The 23,294-nt window shown below is 39.0% G+C and overlaps 1 protein-coding gene across 4 annotated transcripts in view; it reads left to right on the top strand.

The window, feature by feature from the left end:
- The window catches only part of Ano10 (anoctamin 10), a 189,410-nt gene that overhangs the window by 4,388 nt on the left and 161,728 nt on the right, over nt 1-23,294 (top strand). For all 4 annotated transcript variants that reach the window (XM_020186305.2, XM_074059959.1, XM_020186304.2 and 1 more), the window contains exons 2-4: nt 11,949-12,108; nt 17,349-17,546; nt 18,702-18,836. In XM_020186305.2, coding sequence (XP_020041894.1) covers nt 11,970-12,108; nt 17,349-17,546; nt 18,702-18,836 — 472 coding nt within the window. In that variant the 5' untranslated portion in view covers nt 11,949-11,969. The remainder of the gene's footprint in view (nt 1-11,948; nt 12,109-17,348; nt 17,547-18,701; nt 18,837-23,294) is intronic.

The following is a 23,294-nucleotide window of genomic DNA, read 5'->3' as shown; positions in this document are numbered from 1 at the left end:
ATACCACATTTTATTAATCCATTCGTGGGTAGTGGGGCATCTTGGCTGTTTCCGTAGCTTGGCTATTGTGAATAGTGCTGCAATAGACATGGGTGCGCAGGTGCCTTTGGAATAACCTGAGTTGGATTCCTTTGGGTATATCTCTAGGAGTGGGATTGCTGGATCATGTGGCAGATCTATGTTTAGTTTTTTAAGAAGCCTCCATATTGTTTTCCAAAGTGGTTGTACTAGCTTACATTCCTACCAGCAGTATATGAGGGTTCCTTTTTCCCGCATCCTCGCCAGCATTTGTTGGTGGTGGTGTTTTTGATGATGGCTATTCTAACAGAGTGAGGTGGAATCTTAGTGTGGTTTTGATTTGCATTTCCTTTATGGCCAGTGATGGTGAGCATTTTTTCATGTGTTTTTGGCCATTTGGATTTCTTCCTTTGAAAAAGTTCTGTTTAGTTCAGTTGTCCACTTTATTGGTTCATTGATTTTCGGGGAGTTTAGTTGTTTGAGCTCCCTGTATATTATGGTTATCAGTCCTTTGTCTGATGTATAGCCAGTGAATATTTTCTCCCATTCTGTGGGTGGTCTCTTCAGTTTAGAGACCATTTCTTTTGTTGTGCAGAAGCTTTTTAATTTCAGGTAGTCCCGTTTGTCCCTCCTCTCTCTTAGTTGCTGCGCTGCTAGAGTTCTACTGAGGAATTCTTTGCCTATACCTATTGCTTCCAGAGTATTCCCTGCTCTTTCCTGTACTAACTTCAAAGTTTCAGATCTGATATTAAGGTCCTCATTCCACTTTGAGTTGATACTAGTACAGGGTGATAAACATGGATCTAGTTTCAGTTTTCTGCAGGCAGATAACCACTTTTCCCAGCAACGTTTGTTGATGAGGCTGTCTATTCTCCATTGCATATTTTTGGCGCCTTTGTCAAAAATAAGGTGGGCATAGCTATGTGGATTCATGTCCAGGTCCTCTATTTTTTTCCACTGATCTTCATACCTGTTTTTGTGCCATACCATGCTGTCTTTATTGCTATGGCTCTGTAATATAGTTTGAAGTCAGGTATTGTGATACCTCCAGCATTGCTCTTTTTGCTCAGTATTGCCTTGGCTATTCGTGGTCTCTTGTGTTTCCAAATGAACTTTAAGGTGGATTTTTCAATCTCTGTGATGAATGTCATCCAGATATTGGTGGGAATTGCGTTGAACATGTAGATTGCTTTTGGCAGTAATAGCCATCCATTATTCTTTTACTGATCCTTGATAAAATAACCCTTTACTCTCCCCTTACCTTTCCTTGATTGAATTCACACTGCCTTTCTTTGTGTCTTAACCACCATGGTCAGGATTTCCCTCTGTGAGCCAAAGATCCAATAGCTCATGTAAAAGCCAAATGAGTCCAGTTCCTTTGTAGGTCTGTCTTTGGCCCTGTGTGCAGTTCAACACCTGAGAAAGGACAGAATTTGGTAGAGGGGTCTGCTTCTCAGGTAACCTGGCCTCCAAGCACACTGTAGCTCAGTGGACAACACAACTGAAGAGCAGTATAGTGGGCCCAGTGGAGTGAAGCTGGTCCTCACAGTACTGTTGCTGGCAGTGCTGAAACCTCCGGGAGAGGTTCATGTATTGAGTGGAACCTGAAAGGACCAAGGTAGCATGCAGGCCTCCCTCTTCCCATGGGGTTCACATTGCTCAAAGCAGGATCCAGGCAATACTTGCATTGAGATTTTTTTTTTTTTTTTGGTGGTATGGGGGTTTGAACTCAGGGGTTTGCACTTGCTAGGAAGGTGCTCTACCATTTGAGCCACCAGACCTTTTTGCTTAAGTTACTTTTTAAATAGCGTCTTGTGTTTTTTACTGGGCCTGCCTGGACTATGACCCTCTTACCTATCATGTCCTGTGTAGCCAGGATGACAGGTGTGTGCCACCATGCCCAGCTTAGTGATAGAGATGGGGTTTTGCTAATTTTTTACAGGAGCTGGGCTTGAACTCAGTCTTCCTGATCTCCACCTCCAGACTAGCTGGGATTACAGATGTGAGCCACTGCACTTGGCCTAGTCTTGAGATTTTTATTGAGCTGAAGCATGCAGCTACATGGTTGTAGCAAGGCTTGTGCTGCTTCAGATGATGAGTCTGTCATACCAACTTTCACTTTATTGGCTGCTAAGTTCATGAAAAGAGAACAAAGGTCTTCAAATGGCATGGTGTTGTCCCAAGAGCATTGAGTTGCATTTCTGTGTTCACCACACTAGTGGTATGACTTTGGGTCTGGTTAATATGATACAGCAAGGGAATGACCCTCACTTTTTAGAGTTCTGCTCTAAAAATTTTACCATAGTCCAGTCCCCATGGAGCTTTAGGCAGCCCACTGGATGGGAGCCAGCAGGAGGGGAGATGCAGAAGTTCCTTGTCCTTTTATGTCAGACACGGTTGGAAAGAAGGCATTTTGTTGCAAAGGTTTTAAAGCCAGGCAGCTTTTATACAAGGTTAGCATGGTTTTACTGCAGTGAATAAAGGAAGATTTTTTTGTATTAGATAATGTAAAAATATCATTTGGCTTTTACAAAAGGATATATTTTACAATTATTGAAAATGTAGGATTCTGTACCTACATTTTGTCACCTTTTTCTGATTATAAAAGTATAACTCATTAAAATTTAAACAAAAAAAGTTAAAGTTTAAACAATCTAAAACCCTACTACCTAGGGAAAACAACTTGGAGAGATGCATCTAAGTAGTCACTGATGCAGCCTTTATTCCCAAGTAGTCTGGTGCACGCGTACACACACACACGTGCCGAGGGACATGGGCCCTGGTGTCAGGCTGCGGGCTCTGAGTCCAGCTCCCCTGTTTGCCAGTGTGAAATGCTAGACAAGCTACTTAACTTCCCTCACCTGTCTTCTCACTGGTAAAATGGAAGCATTAAAGTTCCTCCTTCAAGGGGTTGGCGTGAGGATTAAAGGAGTTAATTCTCATTAAAACGTTAGCCCAGGACCTTGCACATAAGTGTCACTCAGTGTTGCCATGTGTTTATTATATGTACTTATATGGAGGCACATCTCCCATTTGCTTTCTTATGATGTGTTAGAAATGCTCTCCATGTTAATAACACAGTTGAACCTGTTTCCTGTTCTTAATGCTTCCGTTGTATTGCACCATGCTTTACTTATTCGATCTCCTGTTGATGGGCATTCAGATATTGGGTCGCTTCTTTTTTGGTTGTTGTTTCTTTCAATGAATACATAAGTAAATTCAATAAGCAAAATTTATAATGAACATTTATGTTCATAGTTGGTTTAATGATCTTTTTGAGATAAATTTCATAAATAAAGCAATAATGAACTTCTCTCTATATTTATGTTTTAAAATTTTTCTTCTTGGAATACGTTCATAGAAATAATGTCATATCAAAGAGTGCATGTAGATATTTAATGTTTTTCATACTGTCAGTCTGATTTCTGGAAAGGTGATGTCAAGCTGCAATATCTGTTAGCAAAGTGTGAAAATGCATAATTCTCTATGTGTATGCTCAACTGGGTTCTTTCCATCTTTTAGCGTTGGTAAAATTTGAAAGGAAAAAGTGTCTTTTTCTTACTTTATGCATTTTTCTTATTCGTGACTTTGAATATCTTTTCAAATGTTTGTTGGCATGTTTCTTCTTTTGGGAGTTGTTTTCATGATTTGTATTTTTGTCATTGTTGATTTGTAAGACTATTGTTAATGTTGTACTTTGCATAATGAATAGCATATAGCATCTTAAATGAAAATAAATTAATAGCAAACATTTATTATGAGTTTCTAAAAAGTGTATACATGTTTTGAATGGAAACCTGTTTGTACTTGTCTCAGCAAAATTGTTTTATGACCTATAATTATGAATAAGGTGGACCCTTTGTTACACACATCAACCAATGCATAAATATTTAAAAACTTTGACCTCTGATGTATGTCCACACAGATTCTGTTGAACACTTTACTGTTCTCTTAAATTAATCATTCCCAGCTTTGCTATTTCATCACTCAGAGATACTCTTCCAGGTTGGAAGCCCTGTAGTTATATGCATGTATTGAAGGGCGTCTAGTTCCCAGTCTCCCTTCCTAGGCAGCTAGTGCCTTCTTTTGAGGCTACCCTGGCTCCCTGGGGTCTTGCTTCTACACTTAGCCCACTTGAGAATGAGTTGATGCACACTGCTCCTAGACTGAGACTCCTTGAAAGCACAATGTAGACTTTATTTGCTTTTATATAGTCATTTATCTTTTTTTTAAATTGTTGTGCTGGAGGAACATTTGGCATTTACAGAAGTTCTTACAATATATTAAATATATCATAGTTGAATTCACCCCCTCCATCATTCTCCTTTATCCTCCCTCCCTCCATTCCTGGAATAGTTCTTTAGATTTTTATTATAGCCTGGCTTGTAGTAAGCACATGATAAATTTTTATTGTGCTTGTCATTTCTGTTTTGAAGGTGATGGAGCTGAGCCTCTATTCTACTAGTTTAGATTACTATTTTCCCCTTCACTCTTTCTTTCTTTTTTAAGATAGACTCTTGCTGTGTCGTAGGTAGCTCAGGCTGGCATTGAACTCCTGAGTCTCTGCCTCAGTCTCCTGAGTGCTGGCATGTGCCACCATGACCGTCTCCCCTTGTCTTTTCTTATGGAAAGTTTCAGCCATTCAGGAGAGTTAAGAATACCATGGAGAACAGCTATATTCTTACCCTCTCAATTTACCATATTAGTCCTGAGACAGAGTCCTCTGCTTAGAAACTTGAGAGACTCCTTCCTGGCAGTGGGTTCATGTGTGAACTGCAGCATTTGTTATTCTTAGAAAGCTGCAGCTTATAAAACATAGCCCCACACCTCCAATGCTCTGCTCAGGCCAGTCTTATTGGTCTTTTCATATGCTGTCATTATTCTTACTTCACTGATTTCATACACTGTTCCTCTGTATAGAACCTGCTTCCCCCCTCTCCTTGATCCAAAACTTTTGTGTATTAATTATTCTGACCCAATCATTAGGTATTTGGAGGTGAGTTCTAGATCTTGTTTTGCTCTCTTTCATAGAACCTTGCATCTTGAGCATGGTTTTTGCAGGTATCTTTAAATAGCGTTTCTTACGTGTTTTGGAGTGTAATTTGAATCCAGTATTGATTTGTAGTTCTGTGTTTCTCCAAACAAAACCTATGCTCTGTTCAGTGCAAGGCAGACAGCCTGAATCTGTTAATTGGTTTGCTGAAAGATTGTGATTTCCACCAAAGAAAGGAGAGATAATGTACTCTTATGCAGGGTTGGCCACTCTCTTCATGATTGTTCACATAAATTGATTTGCATTTGCACTTTGGAATCATTAAAACTGGTATGAAGTATACACTTAAAACAAGTAAGTCCAAAGTCTGAAAATTGCCTGTGGTTGAGAATCACTGGGTTATAGAGATTCACATGAAAAACACTATTTGTGGGTCTCCAAGTTGGTGCCACTATTTTCCAAGCTTACTAACAGAGTTAATGATGGTATCCCTGAAAAAGGTAGGGAAATTGGGAAGGATGTGGATACCAAGGAGAAGTTCATATGTTTAGTTTTGGATATGTTGAGACTGAAGTTTTAGTGACAGTTTCCAGTACTGTTGTAAAGTCCCAATGAAGCCCATGTGCACTAGAGGCATAGATTGTAAACACATTAATACAGAGGTGAGAATTTGAACTTTAGAAAAAGAAAGTGGTTTTAGAAGGGGGCATTGCTGAAAAAGAAGGCAGAATTCTAGAGACTGTGTCTTGGAAACACTTTGCAGAGTGTTGGGAGAAGACAGAAGATGGGAGGGAAAGTAGTTTACAAAGGTAGGGAGAGAACCACGATAATAAAGCATGCTGCAGGCTGAGGAAAGAGTCTGGTCATTTTGGTTTTATATTGGGCTTTTCATTTTCTGTGGTGCTATTAATCTTTCTTAACAGCAGATATGGGCTATTCCAACAAGATCATTGCTATGGCTTGGATATGGATGTATCTCCCAAAGGTCTGTGTGCTAAAGGATTGGTTCCAGTGGGGAACCAATCTGTGGGGAGGTGGTAGAACCAATCTTTAGGAAGTGGGCCTGTGGAGGTCCTAAGGTTGTTGGAGCCTGTGTCCTCAAAGGGGCTTGTGGCATCTCAGTCCCTTCCTGTTTTTTCTTGGGCTTCTGGCTCATCAAGGCGAGTGGTTTTGCCCTACCAGTTGTTCCTGCCACAATGCATTGCCCTTACCAGATGGCCAAAGCTACAGAGTCACCTGATTTTGGACTGGAACCTCCAGCATCAGGAGCCAAAGTAAACCTTTTCTTTTTATAAACTTACACTTGCCCTTAGAGTAACACAAAGCTGACTGACACAAGCCTTTCAGCATATCTTGGGGCACTAAGTAGCTTTTCTCCACCCTATGGCTGATTATGTTGCTGTCACCCTTATTGTACTCGTTCTTATTGTCGAGAGGTGGAAATGTGATCAGAATTGACTAAAATTTCTCTGAAGAGAGTTTCATTTTAGAATTCTTATGTAGTCTGTTGGTAATATTTATAGTAGTAGCCAGTAATAAAAAGTTGCCTGTGGTTTGCATACCTGCTACACGGCAAGCACTGTGCTATAACAGGTGTTTCTCATTTCATCACACACTAACCCAGTGTGATGGTGTTTTTATTCCTCCCACTTTTCAGAAGAGAATAAATAAACTGTCTCAGGCCATATAACTAAGAGCTTATGGGCTGAATTTGAATTTGGATCCATCTCTCCAAAGGTTATGCTCTTGTTAGCCATCACATTCTAATAGTGTTGAGATAGCTTGTAACAAAATGCCTAATTATACTATAGCCAAAATTACTAGAGACTAGACAAAGGGATTGTATTAATCAAGAAACTAGACCACTGTATCCTTTAGATCCATAATAGATTTCTCATTCACATAGTAGTTCAAGGAAGGGATTCTAGATTGGTTGTGAGTTAACACCCTTCTCCTGGTGGTTTAGAAAGCCAGACTTTTTTATTTTTGTGTCTCTACCATCCTGGGAGCCCATGGAAAGGGAAAGAAAATATGGAGGAGGCATAACCACTAACGTAAAAGCCCTTGGAGTCAGCATTCACTACTCTGCTCACATACTGTTGGCTAGAATACAGTCTATTGTCCACCTGACAGCAGCACACTGGGAAATACAATCTAGGCATGTGCTTCTTTGGAAGGGGAGAGCAGATTTCAGAAGACAGCTGGAATCTCTGCCTCAAGAATCACAGAAAGGGGCTCAAGTAGAGAATTACCAATGGAAACTGTAGCTAAGGCCTTGAAGAGTCTCCTGATGTTCTCCTAAAATGATCTTTAATATGTAGGTTCTTTTTGGGATCATTTCAGTCAGTAGGGCACAGTTTCATAGACTTTCATTTTTAAAGATGAGTAAAGACTACTTATTAGTTTCTTATTAATTATCAAGGATAAGTAATACTTAGTATAATAAAATCAGTTTGTGTTGGTCAACTTTGTGTTACTGTAATAAAATACCTGAGACTGTTAACTTACATAAAGATTGTTTAGGTTCACAATTTTGGAGGTTCTAGTTCAAGATGATGTGTGTGTTGGGGGTAAATTTCTTTGTGTCTTTGTGTCTGACATAGGGGGAGCATGTGAGAGAGCAAAACTGCTCACCTCATGAAAGTGAACATAAAGAGAGGAAGAGGCCAGATTCTCATAATCCCTTAAAGGGCATGCCCCAGTGACCTAAAGACAGAACCTCTTAAAGGTTCTACCACCTCTCAGTAGTACCACCTGGGAACCAAGCCATTAGCACATGGACCTTTGAGGTACATTCAGCGTCCAAATTACTTCTAGAATTTATCGAAGTCTCTAGTACAGCAATTATCCGAGGCTTCTGGCTATTACACTAGTGCCTGGCAGTGTTGTGGAGCAATCTTTAGATACAGGCATGTAGTTGGTCAGGATTCTCCACATTGTTGGGAAGAATGCTTTCAGATTGCTGATCACTGTTATCTTCAGTTGGTCATGATTTTGGCTTGAGGTTTATTTTACGTTTTGGTCACTGAGTAGTTTTTGTTTGTATTAGTAACATTCATTTGGTTGAGGGTTATTTTACTTATTTTCGAAACATTTAATTTTGGCTTAGGCCAGAAGATTCTGTAGTATGGTTTCATTTTGACATTTTATTTTGAGCTCTGTCTTAGCTCATCTTCAAGAAAAGTTGTGTGGTTGACAATTGAAAATTAAAATTTTACTTGGTAGGAAAAATTGTGTAGAATTTGAATATCTTTAATGACTGTTTTCTTTAGTTTTAAGCTCTGCATCATAGAAAAATAATATTCTTGCTTATTGTAACTTAGCAAAGTAGCTTCTTCACTGATTTTCCTCTTGATTTGTTAAGAGCAAATTGTAGGGCTGTTAGGGGGATTGAATGGAATCACGTGAGGTAGGTGGCTGACCCATTCCCACAGTGCTCTGACCCCTTGCAGTACAGCTCAGCCTGCTTGGCCAGTCCCCACAGTGCCTGGGCCTTGACCAAGTCATGTGGAGCTGGGACCTGCCCACTTAAGGTGGGCCAGAGGAGGGGTTAGGATGTGAAGGAGCAATGGGCTCAGGGTAGAAGGAGGCAATGATGGGGAGCACAAAGAAGAAAAAGACACCTAGCACAATGTGTCATGTACAGTGAGCATTTAATAAAGGAGAAGTAGTTACAAAGGGGTCAGAGAGTTCCTAGATTGCCATCCTCTCTGTTTCAGATTCCGTATCATCTGCTGTCATTTCCTTCTGCCTTAAGAGCACCTTTTGTCCTTTATTTTCCTGAGTGCTTTTTAAGATTTTCCCTCTCTTCATTTTCTTGTGCTCTCATGGTTGAGGTATGAAGAGACTCATATATTTTGTCATTTTGGGGAAATTCTTGATCAGTGTCTCTGCAGATACTGCTTTTCCCCTGTACTTCCCTTCTTTACTTTTACCACTTCCTGTGTTGTCTTTTGCTCTCTTTTCTGTATTTCCTTTTTTGCCTTTAGGACTTAATTCTACATACATCTTCATGCCTGTCTTATAGCTCATTGAGTTTTCTCTTTAACTTTGTCTAATTTTATGTGATTTTGACTCTTCTGTTTTTTTAATTCTAGAATTTCCCTTAGAAAACAACCTCTAGTTCTTTGCCAGAATTCTCAATCTCTCTCTCTTTTAAATTCCTGGAGCATATGATAATTCTTTTATTTTTTGTTTTTTGGGTTTTTTTTATTGAACAATTTATTTATTTATTTTTAAAATTTTTATTTTACTCATATATGCAAAGAATGTTTGGGTCATTTCTTCCCCCTCCCCCACCCCCTCTCTTACCCCTGCGCCCCCTCCCTTTTCCCTCCTACCCCCTCACTACCTGGTAGAAACTATTTTGCCCTTATCTCTAATTTTTTGAAGAGAGAGTATAAGCAATAATAGGAAGGACCAAGGGTTTTTGCTAGTTGAGATAAGAATAGCTATACAGAGAGTTGACTCACATTGATTTCCTGTGCGTGGGTGTTACCTTCTAAGTTAATTCTTCTTGATCTAACCTTTTCTCTAGTTCCTGGTCCCCTTCTCCTATTGGCCTTAGTTGCTTTAAAGTATATGCTTTAGTTTCTTTTCGTTGAGGGCAAAAAATGCTATCTAGTTTTTTAGGTGTCTTACCCATCCTCATACCTCCCTTGTGTGCTCTTGCTTTATCATGTGATCAAAGTCCAATCCGCCTGTTGTTTTTGCCCTTGATCTGATGTCCGCATATGAGGGAGAACATACGATTTTTGGTCTTTTGGGCCAGGCTAACCTCACTCAGAATGATGTTCTCCAATTCCATCCATTTACCAGCGAATGATAACATTTTGTTCTCCTTCATGGCTGCATAAAATTCCATTGTGTATAAATACCACATTTTCTTGATCCATTCGTCAGTAGTGGGGCATCTTGGCTGTTTCCATAACTTGGCTATTGTGAATAGTGCTGCAATAAACATGGGTGTGCAGGTGCCTCTGGAGTAACCTGTGTTGCATTCCTTTGGATATATTCCCAAGAGTGGTATTGCTGGATCATATGGTAGATCAATGTTTAGCTTTTTAAGTAGCCTCCAAATTTTTTTCCAGAGTGGTTGTACTAGTTTACATTCCCACCAGCAATGTAAGAGGGTTCCTTTTTCCCCCGAATCCTCACCAACACCTGTTGTTGCTGGTATTGCTAATAATGGCTATTCTAACAGGGTTGAGGTGGAATCTTAGTGTGGTTTTAATCTGCATTTCCTTTATTGCTAGAGATGGTGAGCATTTTTTCATGTGTTTTTTGACCATTTGAATTTCTTCTTTTGAGAAAGTTCTGTTTAGTTCACTTGCCCATTTCTTTATTGGTTCATTAATTTTGGGAGAATTTAGTTTTTTAAGTTCCCTGTATATTCTGGTTATCAGTCCTTTGTCTGATGTGTAGCTGGCAAATATTTTCTCCCACTCTGTGGGTGTTCTCTTCAGTTTAGAGACCATTTCTTTTTTTGAGCAGAAGCTTTTTAGTTTTATGAGGTCCCATTTATCTATGCTGTCTCTTAGTTGCTGTGCTGCTGGGGTTCCATTGATAAAGTTCTTGCCTATACCTATTAATTCCAGAGTATTTCCTACTCTTTTCTGTACCTGATAATTCTTTTAAAGTCTGTTTGGCTAACTCCATTGTTAGGATTTATTGTATGTTGTTTCTGTCACTAATCTTTTCATTTTCTTGTGCATTTACTTGTCTTCTGATTAAAGTGATATGAACCAACAATTTAGTTCTTAGCCAGGATGGCTTTCTGGTTCACCTTTATGTTGAAGTCTTTGGAGGTCCCAGTTCAAAGTGGGGATTTTATATGACCGTTTCCTCTAGTGAGCTCTGTACTAGGCACACTTCTTGTCCCCTAGCCTCTCCTGGCCAACAGAAGGCACACTTAGCTCCCTCTCAGCTTCTTCCCAAATGGCAGATGCTCTGGGAATCTATCTGTAAGTGCTGAGCTTCCTCTGTGATCTGGCTATATACTCTTTATTCTCACTGTCTGCTTGGCTTTCTGGTAATCATGGACAGATTTGAACAGAATGTGTGTGTGTGTGTGTGTGTGTGTGTGTGTGTGTTGTAACTTATGTATCACTTTTAGAAAGTGTAGTTTTTGGAGGAAATGTGTGGTAATGGTTCTCCCTGGCTAGGATGGATGCCAGAAAAGTTTCATATAACTATAGCCTGATTACTCTTTCCCCACTAACATTTTTCTGTTTTTCTTAGTCATTCCATTCAGTCCAGTTCTCACCTTCAGTAGTTTTTACTTCTACTGTCTCCTTACCATTCAGGGTCTTTGCAGACTGCTCCAATGGCTTCCTAACTGGTCTCTCACCTTCTGTGCTGACTCTATGTGATCTGTAATAGTCCATGCTGAATGCATCAGTTCCCTGCTTATGACCAATTGGTGACTCCTATGGCATACTAGAGAAAACCCATTTCCTTTGTAATCAGGCCTAGTTAGATACCAACTCAATCCCATCCCTCCTTCCCCTACACAGTTAGTGCTGCAACACACCTAACCACTTTTATTTCTCCTAGCCTAATGGCCATGCTCACCATTACTTGTAGGGAAATACTGGTTCACCTACTTAGAACACTGTCCATTGTTTATCTGGAACCCAATTCATTCTTCTAAATCCTGCTTCAGTGTCACATCATTATAAACGCTCTCCTACCTCTCCTGTGCGAGAGCACAGGTTATCCTAAGTGTCTGTCCTGCTGTATTCTGAACTGTTTACAGAAAAGCCTGCTGTTCTCTCCTAAGCCTGCCTTACACATGTGCCTAGAACCACTGCTGAGCCATCATGTAGTCCCTCTGGATTGTGAGAACTTTGCTTTTGTCTTGGAAGCCAGAATTAGGTATAATTAAGAGAAAATGCAACTAGCCTGTAACGTATCTCATTTTTACTGTTTGTTTTAGTTTTCAGCAAGTTTGCTGAAGATGAAAGTGACCTTATCAGCTTTGGATACTTCTGAGAGTTCTTTCACACCTTTGGTGGTTATAGAACTTGCTCAGGATGTCAAAGAAGAGACCAAAGAATGGCTGAAAAACAGAATTATTGCTAGAAAGAAAGATGGAGGTGAGTAAAGTAGTTACTACTTGAACTACCCAGCAACTTAAGAATATTTACAAATGTGTTTTACATTTAATTTACTAGTGTTTGTTTCTTTGCTCTTTATTATCTAGAGCTCGAAAGGCAGTCTTAAATTAATATTAGACGCAAATCCTTGTTAAACTGTAAACAACATTGAGGCTTTCTTCATACCTCTAAATGCTATGCCTGGGACATGCTTGGTGCATAGTAGGAACTGAATAAATATTTGTTAGACAAATGAACAAGTATGAGTTGAGTGTTCTTCATCTGTCAGCTATGGTGCTAAAGGGAGAGAAAGGTTTGGTCTCTGTTTGTAAGGATGTTCCCATCCAGGTAGAGAAACTGCCTGCTCACTTCCAGAAATTCAAGTGAAGAAACAAGCTAGTGAGAGAGCTGTAATAAAGCTTGCCTGGCACTTACCCCTGAGTCATGTGTACACTTATTGTACAAGTAAAGGGAAGGGTGAGCTGTCGCTGTGACAGTGCTGTTTAGGATGGTGGGGATGACTCAAGATACCAAGGGTTGGTCTCTTGAGTGCAACAGGGGTGAGGTTTGGGTGAGAAGGTAGAGGGTATTTTACATGAGCGAACATTTTATGATTTATATAAAACAATACCTTTAACTGCACTAAGCATTGGAATAAACTTAGATTCTTATTTTTTTTAAAGTGACTCTTATCTGAGGTGATGTCTTACAAGTAGAATTGTGAATCAAAGTGGAATTAAGATTTATTTTTCAAATAATTGAACCAAAAGGAACGGAAAGAGTATTTGCTTGTTGAAATTTGAGGTGTTTTCCTGGACTTGAGTCCCTTCTTTAAATTTAAGAACACTTGTATTGTCTTAGTGTGGAAGACTGCAGGTCTTTCTTTCTGCTGGTTGTATGTCTTCAGGTTCACTCAGGAGAGGGGCTGGGCCTCTTTTTGTGCTGCTTGGGTGATCACAAGAGAAAGTATTCTAGATCTTTCAGGTAAAGACAGAACATGCAGTTGTACTGTTTATTGTTATTGTCTTCTAAACTATTAAAATAACAAAAATAAAAGGCCCTTTTTAAAATATAAAAGACATTAGCTCACATTGACAAAGAAGAAAGGGGAAAAGACAGCAACAGAATTTTGAAAGCCAGGAAATGGGTGAATGAGTAGTAACTGACTTCTCAGATTTACGAAAGTCAGGACTTAATTGACAGGGAAGGAAGCGAAGGAGTTACGTTTACACTGCAGAATACCTCAAAGACTCAGAAATTAGGGATACAGGAATTAGCTCTGGGCATGGTGGTGTACACCAGTAATCTCAGCACTCAGGAGGCGGAGGCAGGAGTATTGTGCGTTGGAGGCCAGCCTGGGGTGTATAGCAAGATCCTGTCCCAGAAAGCAAACAAAAGAGGATTGCAATTGACTGGTCTTTTTATGAAATAGCTAGGTCTCTGGTCCCGCCCATATTTTACTTCCCTAGCAGGATACTTGAGGTTTATCTCTGGAGAAGGTCAGATGCTGGACTTCCGCCATGGGGCCCCTGTGCACAGTTGGAGGCTGAGTTTCTATACTGAAAATAAGATACCAATTGAATACTGTTCCCCTCCCCCACCCCACCACTTTCATACCTTATTCAGTTTCCAGAATGCGAGAAGCCAGATTCAAACCATCTAGGAAGTATAATAAATGATCTTTTTTGGAGAATCAGATCAGCTCAAGACAAAAAAAACTAAAGGAGCAGAAATCAGTGGGTTGCCAATGGAATATGACTTGGCCAGACTACCTGGACTTAAAGGCCATCTTTGACAAGCTCCATCTAAACCCTCAGAACTTCTGTTTAGCCTTTGAGAGCCCAATCCCAGACATGGGAGAAAAGTCTCTAATGTGAAAGAGAAAGCTAAAACTAAATAAGCAGATAAAAGCAAAAGACTGCACAGAAGAAGACAAAAGAGAATAAGAATCTCAGAGCTAGGAAGAGATGTAATATTTATAAATCAAGAGAAGAATACTGGTGAGATAAGCCAAGCTCAAAAGGCCAAATATCACATGTTCTTCTCATTTGTGGGACCTAGACCTAAAATGATGATGGTGACCACGACGACGAGGATGATGGGACATGAATGTACATGGGGGGCTGTTGAAGGGATGAGTGAGAGAGGGAGAGGGAAAGGAAAGGATACGGAGTAGCAAAGAGGACAGAAGTACACTGCATATATATATATATATATATATATATATACACACACACATATATATATAAACAGCACAATGAAACCCATCACACATTGTTTGATAAAGGGGGAGGAGGAAAGGGGAATGGGAATATGACGGGGTGAACTTGTCCAGGGGACACTGTATGCATGTATGGAGTTAGCACAATGAAATCCCCTGGCATTAATAATGTATGGTATTTCAAAAACAAAATGACAAAAAAAAATTGGAAGCAAAAAAAAAGTAGAATATTGGAAGGGGAAGAGAAGAGGGGTAGGGAGAAAGGATAAGAACGTAATAGTACAGGTGAATATGATGATCAGATTACGTTATATGTAAGTATGGAAGTATCATGAAAGCCCTTATTATGTACAACTTAACATATGCCAATAAAATGCCATTTATCTTAAGAGTAGGATATTACAAAATAATCATTTAGGAAAAGTAGCTCTTAAAGTGAAAATATGAAATCAAAAGTGAAAAACTCATAGAAATGGTTAGGAGATAATGTTGACAAAAACCTTCAAGAAAGAAGAACAAAAAGATAAATCAGGAAAATATGAGGAGAAAAAAACCAAAGAACTAATCCAAGATGTATGCATCTGAATAAAAGTTCTAGAAAAAGAACAGAGGAAAGGAAATCATGAAAAATTCAGGATTGATGCCAGACTTTCAGATGCAAAGGACCCACCTTGTGGCCAGCCTTGTGGATGAAATGGCAGGTCACTGGAAAGTTTCAGAACCCCAAAGAGAAAATACAACAAGACTTCCAGAAAAGAGAAAATAGGTCAAATATAAGGGATCAGACTTAACAGAAACCAGGTGGTAGACAGCAGTGGTATCATTCCTTTAATTCCAAAGGAAAGATTTTTAATTTAGGATTAAATACCTACCTAGCTGCCTACAGGTATGAGGGCAGAGTGAAGGAAGATTTCTCTAACAAGATGGTGTTGACAAGGTATCTTTCATGTTAGTGTATCAGGGGGATACTTAGACAACTGGCAGTTTGGGGGATTGGATTATTGATAAGTGTATAATAAACTAAGCAAATGATAAAACAGCAACTTCTGGGAAAATGGAAAGTAAAGGAAAGGAAAAATATAGCTTACTGAAAGCTCAGCCATAAAAACATGTTATCATAATATGCAGATACTGTTGATGAAACCAAAAGAATCGCATGACTAAAGACTTAAATTGCTCTAAAGCTTGTGATTTGGTGACATGGAATCAAATGATAAAAGAATCAGCTGAGCAAGTTGAAAGTCATTGCCTCTTTTTCAAAATAAGATTCTTCATAAAGGTTGCACCAATTTCTGTTCCAATAGACGCTCACTGTGTCAATTTGGGTCTTCCAAGCAAGAGATACCAAGTTGGCATTTGAATGCAAAAGAGGATTATAGAGGGAAAAATGTGTAGAAAGATGAAGAGAAAAGAGCAGGCGTAGACCTGACACTTTTGAAAGGAGAAAGGGAAGGAAAGGAGGATTGAGTAGAAACAGCGTTAAAATAGTGCAATTCTATAAAAGTATTAGCCAGGCTTGAGGTTGCCCTGTAAAGGACTGGCCTTGCTCAGGTGTCCCCTCCAGGTTCAGCCAGTGACAGGAGCAGTGAAGGGAGGATCCAGCCTCCAAAGGCCTGCAGCTAGAGCCTGCAGTCAACCTTGCCCCTATCTCTGCCTCCTGAGTGGGTGAGATTACAGAGTGCACCACCATGTTCGGCCCTTGGTGCAGTTTTTATATTTATTTATCTTCATGAGTGAGGTTAAGGTTCTTAACCATTTGTGTTTTCTCCTCTGTAAATTGAATATACCTTTTATTAAAATTTGTTAGTACCTTTACTTGTAAATTACCTAAGTAATAGTATTATAGTACATTAATTTGAATTTATTAGTACATTTGGTAAGTTAAATATAAATTTTGCTTATTATCCTGTTGCTTGATTTTTTAAATAATTTCTGTCAAGCATTTCTACAGGGTTAATACTAAGATAAAATAAATAGCTGAGTTAAAAAAAAATATGTGGGCATGTGACACTGCCTGTAGCCCCATCTGCTCAAGAGGCTGAGGATCATTTGAACCCAGGAATTCAAAGCCAGCTCAGACAACCTAGTGAGACTTTGTCTCAAAAAAAAAAAAAGATCAATAGAACCAATTGAATGTAGAAATTATGGGAAAAATCATTTAAAAAATATGTTTTTATTATGAAATATTTATCATTCCCCAAATTTTAGTCAAGTGTAATTGTACCATATTACATTTATGGGTTTTGTTTTTGTTTTTGTTTTTTGAGACAGGATTTTGCTATGTAGCCCAGACTGGCTTAGAAGTCACTGTGTAGTCCAGGTTGGCTTCTAACTCATGATCCTTCTGCCTCAGCTTCCCAAGTGCTGGGATCATGTCCAGCTCACATTTATGGCTTTTTAAAAAACCAGTATATGGCTTTTTAAAAAACTAGTATATGGCTGGGCGCTGGTGGCTCATGCCTGTAATCCTAACTACTCAAGAGATAGAAATCAGGAAATTGCAGTTTGAAGCCAGTCTGGGAAAATAGTTCAAGAGACCCTATCTCAGAAAAACCCTTCACAAAAAAAAGGTTGTTGGAATGGCTCAAAGTGTAGGCTCTGAGTTCAAACCCCAGTACTGCAAAAAAAAAAAAAAAAAGCAACCCCCCCCGAGTATATGTTATTTCAAATCAAATTTTGTACATTGTTGTCTGTTATATTTATATTAGGAAAGTGAATCCTTTTAGTTGGTATTTTTATTCAGTGCAGTTTTACACCTCAGCTAATGAATATTGGATTCTTTTATCTACTTCTCATTTGAGTAAATGGCAAGCCATTTACTGCTACATTTTTCAACTCTTGCATTTATTAAAAAAACTATAAAGAACTGCTATCCCCAAGTTACTTATAATTTTATTTATTTAAAGTATGGATTTAAATTGTTAGTGTAATTTCTTTTTCTTCTATACAGGTAGAAACATTATTTAGAAAATTTTCATTTCGTCTGTTTCTTTCTGAGATTGTGCTTTTGTTTCTGAAGGTGCCCAGTTGTTGTTTAGACCTCTGTTAAGTAAATATGAGAAAGAAACGCTAGAAAATCAGAATTTGTATCTCATTGGTGCCTCCAAGACGAGATTATTGCTGGGGGCAGAGGCCGTGGGACTGGTGAAAGAGTGCAATGACAACACCATGAGAGCCTTCACCTACGGAACCCGACAGAACTTCAAAGGCTTCCATGGTGAGCACCACACTTGGTTTTTCCTATCAGTTCTGTTTACTACAAAAAAGGTTTTGATTAATGTATCAGGAGACAGTAAACATCTTCAGTAAAGGGTCAAATAGTAAATATTTTAGGCTTTGTAGACCATATTGTCACTGTGCACTTACTCAATATTGCCCTTTAAAGCAAAACAAGTAGTCTTAGCCAATAGATAAACCTAGTGGACAAGGTTGTGTTCCAATAAACTTTACTTATAAAACCACTTGGCAGGCCAGATTTGGCTCACTGGCCATAATTTGCCACCCCTGGAATATATGAACACAAATTAGAAGGACACATGTAACTTATTTATGTCATTCTATTCTAATTTTCATAATGATGACTATTTATTGGCTTGATATGATAAAATCTTATTGTAAGAAACACAGTAGTAGTTCAGTATCCTAGCAACCTCATTTCTTGAACTTTCTGGCTTCCACTGAATGTAGTAGGGTAATTGGTTATGTTTAGGCCCCAAAGGCTATTCCAGAAGGGAGTATTTTCTGAAAAGAACTGGGAAAGCCAGGGCAGCTGTATCAAGGTGGGTGTTTGCTACAGCCAAATTGACTCCTTCCAGAGCTTTCAGAGTTAACAGATGTGATGAGTCTGGGGTTTTATACCTTAGTGACTCAGTGATGTGGGTGAAATTTACCTCATCTAAGGAGAGTCACCTGTCAAGAAGTGATTGTTTTCTTAGCAGACTTTGTTTTCTCATTTATGTTCAACTCCAGAAGGGAATGAAATAAGATTGAGAGTTTGAAGATTTTTCCCATGCGGTCAAACTTCTAAGTTCCATCCTTGGTTAAAAATATTGTTAGAACTCAAGAACATACTGTCTTTTGCTCATTGTACTGAATGAGATCAGTAAGTGTTTGCTCTTTGAATGTTTGTACCTTGCTGTATGATAACTTAAAATGATTAAAGAATTTCATTATAAGAAAGCATAATTAATTGCTTCATTCTTATGAATATTTACACAGATTTATGTTCTATTTAATTTACCAGTTTTATACTTTGGTTATTCCTTGTGTTAATTGTTATTGTTTATGTCATTTTTATAATCTCAAGTAACTGGAATATTACTTTGTTTTAATTATACTGAGAAAATAACTAGCAATTTTTGTTTTATTCTAGATAACAATGATGATTTCCTCACAATGGCAGAATGTCAGTTCATTATCAAACATGAACTTGAAAATCTTAGAGCTAGAGATGAACAAATGATCCCTGGTTATCCCCAGGCAAAGTTGTATCCGGGAAAATCATTGTGTAAGTCATTATATCAACCAGTTTCACGAATGAACTTCAAATGCAGTCATTTCTAGTGGATATAGTAGTGAGTTACAGAGGCTTTCTTTTCCCTCTTACTGAAAAACTTATTCAACTTTACAGTAACTCACTTTTCATGAACATATTTTTGCCCTTTGTACCTCATTATATTGTACCTTCAAGTCATTGTATTCTGTATGGTTTGCTATTTCTTACTTATCAGGGTTTCACAGCATAACATTCAATGTGAACACATACTGATATTACTCAGTTAAAATTAGCAAAGTTTTCTTTATGCCCAAACATTGACTATGATGATTTATAAAAGGGTAGACATGGTCTTTTGTAAGAGCACTCTTCCTGTTCCCCTGATCTCACTGGCTGTGAACACATGCAAATTTAGAAAAGCTTAAGGCATAATACTGAATGCATGTTAACAGTTGGCCACTTTTTGGTTTGGGGCAATTCCACTTTAATGAGAATACTAGTTTGCAGAATGAGTTTATACAATGTACAAGTCCAAGTTTGCTTCAAACTCAGATGGTAGCAAGGCCCCAGAGCATTTTTGCTGCTTAAAATATACCTAAATATAAACATCTGTGTCCCCAGTCTGATTTCCTTTAAATAGTCAGTGTAACAGTACCAATCTTCACTCAGGAGAACAGGCTCCTAAAAGCCAGTCCATGTTCACCTTTCCATAGTTGTCACCAGATGCAATGTAGAATTTGTCTGCTCAAGTCAAGGCCCAATCAAGATGACCCATTTTGTTCCGTAGTTGTATGTATTAAACCTCCTTTAATATAGGACAGTTTCTCTTTTGCCGATTTTTCCTCGTGAAATTGACTTAATTATGAGACCAGGACATTTGTCTTATATTAAGAAAGTTTTAAATTATGGATTTTCTGATTGTTTCCTGTGCCTCTGTCCTGTATTTTTGCAAATGGAAAATTTTAGCAAGAAATCTTCATGATGATGCTGCATCTCCTCTGTCTTCCTGATTTCCTCAGGCATAGAAGGTAATAAACAGGAAGACATCTGAGACTCCTCTTTGTTCTGCACATAAACCTTTCTAATCTCCTGTCCTGTGATAGTGATTTTATCATGCTTTGATAGACTTTTTCCTAATTTGAATCTTTCTTGACCTCTTTTTCTGTGTTTTTGAACACTGGAGGTATATGTTAGGATAAGTAGTTTATTTTCACTTTTTATAGAAAATTTTTTGTAGTTTTTCCTAAAGTAACAAGTGGTATTCATTTGTTCTACTGTGTTACTGTATTCAGAATGTTGAAGTAATAGGGTTTGTCATTTGTACTGCACATTAAAATAATTCTTTTCGATTTACACAGCATGTGGTAGGGAAACAATTCCCTCAAGCATTTTTGAATTTTCACACTTATTTTTCCTAAGGGCTTATAATAAGGAGGACAAAGAAGGACTTGGAGCATGGAATGGGAATGAAATTTAACTTTGTATTGTTTACATTTTTGCACGGTTTGAATTTTTGTTGTTTCCTTCTTGTCTCATGCTCCAGATAGATTTCCCCTCTCCTCTTTTGTATGTACTCTTAGAGAATGCATGCTCAAACAAGTGGAAAATACATTGTGTGTGCTGTTTTAACGTTTTTATTCTGCAGCATTTTTGATCATTTTAGATAACCGCATTGAGCTTAGCTCATCCTTTTCTGGGCCACATGCTGTTCCATTATATGTCATATGATGAACATCTTATTTTTTTAAGTCATAGACAAAGCAGGAAAATTCTCAGGAAAAGCATGTTAGATCAAATGTTAGATCTTTCAGGGTAGATATTGCCAAGTTACCCCTCATAGCATTTTCTTCAGTTTATAAAATGAATGCTTGTTGTATTTGAACAATCAAAATGATACTGGCTTTTGATTTTAGGTAATTTTTATCAGCTATAGAAAGAAACCATTTCTTCTACTTTACTAACAATTTTTTGAGGCTAGGTACAGTGGCTCATGCTTGTAATCTCAGCTACTCAGGAGGCAGAGGGTGGGACAACATGAGGTCAGCCTGGGGAAAATGTTAGTGAAACCCCCATCTCAACCAAATAGCTGAACGTGGTGTTGCGTACCTATCAGCCCAGCTACACTAGAAGTGTAAATAGGAGAATTGTAGTCCAGGATGGCTGGGGCAAAAAATGTGAGACCTAAAATGTGACCCCAAAATAACTAAAAACAAAGAGGGCTGAGGGCATGGCTCAAGTGGTAGAGCATTTTCTTAGTAAGCACAAGGTCCTGAGTTCAAAACCCAAGTACCACCAAGACAAAGAAAAGAATTTTTTGTGGTTTAAGTTTTATTGAGGGGGAGATTCCAAGATGGTGACTAGAGGGAGGAAGCAGAAAGCAAGCCTCCTATAGTGAAATCTTGGAGAGACACTGGAGACACACTTTGCAGGCATAATCACTGAGAAGAGGCATAACTTTGACCCCTCCACACCTCCAGCCAACACAGAGAATCTCCACTTTATGTTAAACGGAGAAACCAGGAGGGCCTCTGGGCCACCAGTCGCCGGTGCCCAGACAGCCTGGGAAGACGCGGACCAGGTGAGCTTCACGGTACCACGGTACTCCCACAGACAAGCCTGGGCCAGAGCAGCATAGCCCCCTGGACAGACTGACCTCCACCCGGGGAAAAAAGAGAAACTGACTAATAAGCAATAAGAACAATAAAGACACACGGGAAAGAGGGTGGGGCACCCTGAGCGCTGAAGATTGGGGGAAGGAAATCCTTCCCGGGACTGTAAATAAACAAGCCAGGCAGGCCAGAGAGGCTCTGGCGGGAGCGGGGTGCGCGCCCAGCAACCAGGACCAGGAAAGCTTGTGAGAGTGGCGAAGGGAGGAAAACTCCACAGGAGAGGGGGGAAGACCCACTTCCCACTGAACTGTAAACAAACATGGCAGCTGGCAGGAGCAGCAGCACCGCCCAGTAATCAGGAGCAGGAAAGCTTGTGAAAGTAGCAGTGGGAGGAAAACTGCACAGGAGAGGGGGGAAGACCCACCTCCCACATGAACTGTAAATAAACACACAGGCCTGACAACGCGGGCGCAGTGTCACCTTTCCCAGTGTGCTTGGAAAGGGGAAAACTTGTAGCAGAGGCTCCCGCACAGGAGAACTCTGAGCAAACAAAGCCTTCGGGGCCAGGTGAGTGCTAAGCTCACCCCAGAGATCTGCATAAATAACGCCACCAGCAACAGCAGGCTGACAGCAGCGGGCAGGCAAGCCACAGCTGCAGATACCATTCTCAGAACTGTCTCCAGACTCTTTTTTTTTCTTTTTCTACCTACCCTTGATGAGAGAACAACTGAATTACACCTGCATGCTGAAAAACTTACTGAAACTGTATTGCATTTGAACTTGGGACACTTGGTGGGGTTTTGTGTGTGTGTGTGTGTGTAGTTTTGTTCTACTTTATGAGTCCCCTTTGATGAGACAACTACAGAACAACATCTGAGGCACTATCTCCAGGATTGGAGACTGAGATGGACACCCAAATTATTAAGACTGAAATTTCATTGCATTTGAACTTGGAGATTTTTTGGTTTTTTGGGTTTTTTTTTAATTTTCTATTTTTCATCTTATTTTAATTCATTTACTTATTTCTTTCATTTACTTATTTTTTATTTTTATTCTTATCTTTTTTTTTTATTTTTGATTTTCAATCCTCTCTCTGTCTCTCTAATGTCTGTTCAGCTTACTGTCAATTAGTACACTAACGCTCCCTGTTTATACCTTTGAAACTTTCTTGTCTGATACCTTGTTCTGTTTCCTCCTTCTTGCCTGTGTATTTGTTTTCCCCCTTTCTTTAAGTTCTTGCTTTCCATCTCAGCTCACCCTTCCATTCTAAATATTACCATTGTCATTATTACAAGCTAGAAAATACTTAATTGCACACAGTACAGGGACAGTAACAACACCAAAGACAATGACGGGAAGACAAAAAACAGGGAAACTTTCCCCACAGCAAAAAATTAGTACAGGAACCAGAGGGGAATGAAGAGAACAGAAACTCAGATCCAGACTCCAACAAAATGAAGATAAACTATGCCAAAGGACCCAATGAAGCCCACAAGAATAATTTAAAAGAAGACATACTACAGGTACTCAATGAGAATTTTATAGAGATGATACTGGATAGGGTCAACCAAAATGTACAGGAGACACTCAAGAAATTCCAAGACAACAAAAATAGAGAATTTGAAAAAGCGAAAGAAGAAATAAAGGAAACCATAGAAGCACTGTATAAACACCAAAGTGAAACAGAGAACACGATGAATAAACAGATAAATGAACTCAGGACAAAAATAGACAACATTAAAGAGGAAACCACTCAGGATATGGAAACCTCAGAAAAAAGAACGAAACAGAACTGCAAAACAAAACAGAAGACCAATCCAGCAGAATAGAACAAACAGAAGACAGAATCTCAGAACTTGAA

The sequence above is a fragment of the Castor canadensis genome, chromosome 17 (genome assembly GCF_047511655.1).
Source record: "Castor canadensis chromosome 17, mCasCan1.hap1v2, whole genome shotgun sequence".
Taxonomy (NCBI): Eukaryota; Metazoa; Chordata; class Mammalia; order Rodentia; family Castoridae; genus Castor; species Castor canadensis.
Note: the sequence above shows the minus strand (reverse complement) of the source record. Positions and strands in the feature narration are given on the sequence as shown.